The 6,197-nt window shown below is 57.9% G+C and overlaps 1 protein-coding gene across 7 annotated transcripts in view; it reads right to left on the bottom strand.

The window, feature by feature from the left end:
- Positions 1-227: 227 nt before the first annotated feature.
- Positions 228-6,197, bottom strand: part of ADAM33 (ADAM metallopeptidase domain 33) — a 40,125-nt gene continuing 34,155 nt past the window's right edge. The window contains exons 20-25 of one of the 7 annotated variants that reach the window (XM_056490087.1): positions 5,695-5,788; positions 4,031-4,109; positions 3,383-3,634; positions 2,300-2,454; positions 1,647-1,664; positions 228-1,184 (exon numbers count right to left, since the gene is read on the bottom strand). In XM_056490087.1, the coding sequence (XP_056346062.1) occupies positions 1,092-1,184; positions 1,647-1,664; positions 2,300-2,454; positions 3,383-3,634; positions 4,031-4,109; positions 5,695-5,788 (691 nt within the window). In that variant the 3' untranslated portion in view covers positions 228-1,091. The remainder of the gene's footprint in view (positions 1,185-1,646; positions 1,665-2,299; positions 2,455-3,382; positions 3,635-4,030; positions 4,110-5,694; positions 5,789-6,197) is intronic. The other 6 variants (XM_056490089.1, XM_056490088.1, XM_056490090.1 and 3 more) reach the window with 6 other exon arrangements.

The raw sequence follows: 6,197 nt of genomic DNA, 5'->3' as shown, positions 1-6,197 counted from the left end.
GCACCAGAGCAGCTGCTGAGGCTGTCCCTGCTCCTGCACCGTGGCTGGACACGGCCCAGAGGATTTTCCCAGTTGGGATGGGATCTCCACCAGCGTGGCTGGCAGGTCCCACAGCTGGAGCCCAGGTTCATGGGACACCTGGGATCTCTTTGGACCAGGTCAGAGCCCTGGGGATCCCCTGGAGGTTCAGGGGCAGGGAGCAAGAACACAGCCAGAGGAGCCAGGGGACTTTACAAAGTCCTTGTTGTCACTTCAGACCCCGATCGAGCCGCAGGTCAAGTCACAGGAAATGGCACCAACTGTGCAGGTCAACAGCACCTGGGACGGAGGGCTGGAAACCCTCCCAAGGATCCCTTTGTCAAACCTCACAACAGCCTGTGAGGTAGGAAACACCCCCGGGGGGGCTGAGGCACAGAGAAATGCAGCCAGGGCTCGGGACAAGCCCCGGGACGGGCAGAGCCGCCCTGCTCCTGCTCCTGGGGCACGGGGTGGTGGGGAACAGGAGCTGGGAGGCTCAGAGCCCTCAGGAGCACCCGGGAAGGGCTGCCACCCGCCCTGGGGCACTCACTCATTCCCAGACAGTTTCTCCGTGCAGGTGGCCCCAGCAGTGTCACCCCTCCCTCGTGCAGGAGGTCAGGAGGAGCTGAGAACCTGGAAAGTCCCAGCACTGCGGGGCCCAGGCCAGACTGGGCACCACGTTTCTGTCGTGGCCAGCGTCTCTGGAGCTGGGGGGGCTCACCAGGCCTGCAGGAGAAGGAGGAGGTAGCTACAAGGACATCACTCTGTCACCAGCATCTTCCAGCAGGGGGGACGTTCATCCCCCGCCACTCCGTCCCAGCCCCTGTGCAGTGTCCAAAGGAACTAAAGCTGGGAGGGAAACTGGCCAGGAGGCAGCTCCAGGGCTGTGGTGGGTCATGGAAACCCCTCCTGCAGCCAAGCCCTGGCTCAGCCGTGGTGCCAGTGTCCCCTGCCCGCCCCCAGCAGCACAGTCTGAGTGCTGAGTACAGTTCTGCCTTACAAAAATAGTCCTCTGGTATCAAAAGGGTTGCTAAACAAGGAAGGGGAGAGCCCTGTGGCCACAGCAGTGCAAATCAGGAGAGCCAGCTCAGCAAGGGGGGCAGGTGTCCTGGGATTGTCACTTCTTTGAGAAGGAGGTGGATTGGACTTTGATGGCTGGGACTGGCCTGGAGCAGGAGGAAGGAGACAGGACACAACTGGTGTGAGTGCAGGCAGCAGAAATCCCCCAGCAGCAGCTCCCCCAGGCCAGGAACTCCTCCCAGTTCTGGGGTCAGGATCCCTTGGGGCTCCACTGCCCCACACCCAGAGGACTCAGCAGTGCACAAGGGCTGGGAGCAGGAGAGACACTGCAAAGGGCTCTGTGTCCCAACTCTGAACTGGAAAACCCACACCCACCATTCCCTGGGACACACAGACCCACAGCCCCATTCCCTGGGACACACAGACCCACACCCTCCATTCCCTGGGACACACAGACCCCATTCCCTGGGACACAGGAGCCCCATCCCAGCTGGGACCTGTCCTGCTCATCCAGGAGCCCCTGGGAAGGGTGGCTGGTCCCCATTTCCCACCCAGTGCTTACCCAAAGCCCACCCCAGCACAGGGGTCTGTAAATGTTCTCTACTCACCTCTGAGGTGGCATTGGTCTGCAGGGAGGGAGGGAGAGAGTGTCAGCAGCCATCCCTTCACCCCAATCCCTGCACCCCAGTCCCCAGCACAGCCCTAGCCCCTGCACAGCCCCAGCCCCATCCCCAGCACAGCCCAGCCCCAGCCCCAGCACAGCCCCATCCCCAGCCCCAGCCCCAGCCCCTGCACAGCCCCAGCCCCAGCCCCTGCACAGCCCCAGCCCCAGCCCCTGCACAGCCCCAGCCCCAGCACAGCCCCAGCCCCAGCACAGCCCCAGCCCCTGCACAGCCCCAGCACAGCCCCAGCCCCAGCACAGCCCCATCCCCAGCCCCAGCCCCAGCCCCAGCACAGCCCCATCCCCAGCCCCAGCCCCATCACAGCCCCAGCCCCAGCCCCATCACAGCCCCAGCCCCAGCACAGCCCCAGCCCCATCCCCTGCACAGCCCCAGCCCCAGCACAGCCCCAGCCCCTCCTGCCAGGCTCTGGGCTGGGGGGCCACAGGCACCCCCAGGGTGGCACCTCCCTTACCCCAGCACCTTTCACCACCAGCCTTGGCCAGGGTTTGTCCATCCTGACCAGCCCTGGGGGTCCCGTCCCCCCACGAGCCCCCAGTGCCACCAGCTCCTGCTGGGGACACCCAGCTGCCCCCACTCACTTGAACGGCCTCGTGGGGCGGCTGGAGCCGCTCGTCCTGGAGCTGGAGGGAGGGACCATGACCAGCAGGGTCTGTCCGTGGGCAGGGGGCAGCTCCTGGGCCAGGAGGGGAGAGCCCGGCAGCGGCCGGCGCGGGGCGGGGAGCTTCGGGGGCACCTGGGCACGGGAGAGAACACTCAGAGGGACAGCTAGGGCACGAGAGAAAACACTCAGAGGGACGGCCAGGGGAGAGACAACACTCAGAGGGACGGCCAGGGGAGAGAGAACACTCAGAGGGACATTCAGGGGAGAGAGAAAACACTCAGAGGGACGGCCAGGTGAGAGAGAAAACACTCAGAGGGACGGCCAGGGGAGAGAGAAAACACTCAGAGGGACATTCAGGGGAGAGAGAAAACACTCAGAGGAATGGCCAGGGGAGAGAGAAAACACTCAGAGGGACATTCAGGGAGCTCCTACAACCTCCCTGCCCTGCAGGGCTGGGGTCCCTCAAGGCACAGAACAACCCCAAAAACCTCAAAAGATGCTCAGCTCTAGGGGGCTTCCTGCAATGTTAGAGCAGCTCCAGGGGCTATTGCAGCTCCTTAACAGAGCCCAGCTGAGACCCAGCCGAGACCCAGCCCAAGCCCAACCCAAATGCAGCTCAGATCCAGCCCAGACTCAACCGAGACTCAGCCCAAGCCCAGCCCAAACCCAACCCAGACTCAGCTGAGACGCAGCCCAGACCCAGCCCAGACCAGCCCAAATCCAACCCAGACCCAACCCAGACCCAGCCCAAACCCAGCCCAAGGCCAACCCAAACCCAGCCCAGACCCAGCCCAGATCCACCCCAAGCTCAAGCCCAAGCTCAAACCCAACCCAACCCAACCCAACCCGAACCCAACCCAGACCCAGCCCAAGGCCAACCCAAACCCAGCCCAGATCCACCCCAAGCCCAAGCTCAAACCCAACCCAACCCAGCCCAAACCGAACCCAACCCAGACCCAGCCCAGACCCAGCCCAAGCCCAGCCCAAGCCCAGCCCGATCCAAACCCAAGCCGGCGTTCCCCAGTGCAGAAGGGGAGCCGAGCCAGGCAGGGTCTCTCACCTGAGGGTCTCTCACCTGAGGGGTTCTCAGGGGGCTGCAGGGCAGAGGTTTCCTCGGCGGTGGGAGCTTGGCCTGGGCTTTGGGGGGCACCAGGGGGGATCTGCTGGCTGGGGGAGGGGGCCTGGCGGGTTTGGGGTCTCTGGGGCGGGGGGGGATGGGGTGGGGAGCGGGGCGAAGGGGGCGCACGACATTGATGGGCTGAGAGCCGGGCGGGGCAGAGCCGGGCTTGGGGAGGAGGGCGGTGCCTGGGCCCTGGGGAGGAAAGAGAATTGGGGAAAATCCTGGGTTAGGCTTTCCTGGGTGAACTGCACCGTGACTGGGGCTGCAGTACAGGATTGACCAGCAATGTGAATTCTGTCCCCAGCTGGGTGGGGCAGTGCCCCTGATCTCCTGGCACACATTATCTGCTCATGGGCATCTTTAAACCAGCTGGGCAATCATCTTTATCTTCCCACAGCCCATCCTCCCTCCAGGAGATATCTCCTGTTCATGGCCACTGAGTCCCAGGGCATGACTGATAAAATTCCATCATCCCACTGGGAGATGCTCCAGCCAGGGGAGCAGCCAAGCCTTTCCTACCCAGATAAAAACTGAGATTTGGGACACCAAGGCACCTTCTTCCCACTGGATTCCAGAGGAAAACCAGACCTTTGCACATCATCCCTGGAGCTTCAGAGGAAACTGCACCTTCTCCAGGAGCACTGCTCCAGCTGAACCACATCTGCCCCTGCAGGAGGATGCAGCCACCATTGAATGGGACTGTGCCAACACCCTGACTGACTGACGGGTGTCAGCTTGGATTCTGACTCTGGCAGGGCTGGGATTGTTCTGTGTAATACTGCATTGCTATTTTAATTTTCCTAGTAAAGAGCTGTTATTCCTAATTCCCCAATCTTTGCCTGAGAGCCCCTTAATTTCAAAATTATAATAATTTGGAGGGAGGGGGTGTTCATTCTCCATTTCAGAGAGAAGCTCCTTTATTGGCACACACCTGTCCTCCACACCAGGACAGCCTCTTTTCCTGGGTGTACTCATTGCTGTCCCCGCCAAACCTGGGCTCTACTTTTGCTGTCACCACTTTCCCCAGTCCCACCCAAAAGCTGCAGAGGGGTGCTCATGGTGAACCTGGCAGTGCTGATGGTTGGATTTGAGGATTTTAGATGTGGACATTAAACGGTATTTCCAACCTTCCTGACCCTGTGGTTCTCTGTTTGCTCCTCACTCACCCCACAGGGATGAGAAAGGTGCTGGAGATCCAGAGCAGGGCCAGCTCTGGTCAATCCACACCAGATTTCCAGCAGATGGGAGACATCATCCAAAAAACCTGAATTCTTCCTAAATTCAGCCCTGGTGCTCAAGAAGCACCAGTGAAGGTTAAAAGTTAAAAATTCACTGAAGTGTGGTGCAGGATAAATCAAATAACTTCTGGGAAATGAGGGAATAACCAAATGGAGGAATAACCAAATGGAGGAATAACCAAATGGAGGAAAAACCAAATGGAGGAATAACCAAATGGAGGAAAAACCAAACCTGCAGGAGCCAAAAGCAACGATTTGAGAAGGAGGAACAGGACACCATAAATCAAAGTACAAAGCCAAAGACAAACTTGGTTTGAATTTTAAACCCCAACACAGGCTGCGATCATCCCTCACTCCCATCCATCCCTTTTCCATATGGGAAATTCCCCAGTGGAGGCTCCTGGCCATCACCAGGGGAGTCTGAGCTCAACAAACCCAGTTTTAGGAGAGATGGGCACACCTGGCCCTGGGCTCAGTGCAGACACGAGGCAGGACCAGGTCCTGGGGGCAGATGTGATGTCCACAGGGTTCACATGCCAGCAGGGAAAACAAACCTGGCAGCTGAGTTACCACTGCCTGAGTGAGTTATCACTGCATTTATTAAATTATCACTGCATTTCTTAAATTATCACTGCCCTGAGTGAGTTACCACTGCATTTATTAAATTATCACTGCATTTCTTAAATTATCACTGCCTGAGTGAGTTATCACTGCATTTATTCAATTATCACTGCATTTATTCAATTATCACTGCATTTATTCAATTATCACTGCATTTATTCAATTATCACTGCCCTGAGTTATCACTGCATTTATTAAATTATCACAGCCCTGAGTGAGTTATCACTGCATTTATTAAATTATCATCACTGCATTTAATAAATTATCACTGCCCTGAGTGAGTTACCACTGCATTTATTAAATTATCACTGCATTTATTAAATTATCACTGCATTTATTAAATTATCCCTGCATTTATTAAATTATCACTGCCCTGAGTGAGCTGTCACTGACCTTAGTGGGGTGGCTGGAGGCTGAAATGTCCCTCAGGGTGAAAGCAGCTTTGGGCTGGACACTGCTCGCCTTCCTCCCGATGGATTTGTTCCTGCTGGGGAATAGGACACAGCAAAACAACCAGGTGAGCTCCAGCTGCCTCCAAAACACAAACACAAACACTGCCCAGCAGCTGCTGTGTCAATTAACACCTCATTAACAGCCAGCCCCCACTGCGGGGGAGCAGGGGTGGGCAGGGATGGGCAGTGATGGGCAGTGAGTGTGTGATGGTCAGTGTGTGATGGGCAGTGTGTGATGGGCAGTGTGTGATGGGCAGTGTGTGATGGGCAGTGTGTGATGGTCAGTGTGTGATGGGCAGTGTGTGATGGGCAGTGTGTGATGGGCAGTGATGGGCAGTGTGTGATGGGCAGTGTGTGATGGGCAGTGTGTGATGGGCAGTGTGTGATGGGCAGTGATGGGCAGTGATGGGCAGTGATGGTCAGTGTGGGGCAGTGATGGGCAGT

The sequence above is a fragment of the Oenanthe melanoleuca genome, chromosome 4 (assembly GCF_029582105.1).
Source record: "Oenanthe melanoleuca isolate GR-GAL-2019-014 chromosome 4, OMel1.0, whole genome shotgun sequence".
In the NCBI taxonomy this organism is placed as follows: domain Eukaryota; kingdom Metazoa; phylum Chordata; class Aves; order Passeriformes; family Muscicapidae; genus Oenanthe; species Oenanthe melanoleuca.
The sequence above is the reverse complement of the archived record's forward strand: the minus strand, read 5'-3'. Positions and strand labels throughout refer to the sequence as shown.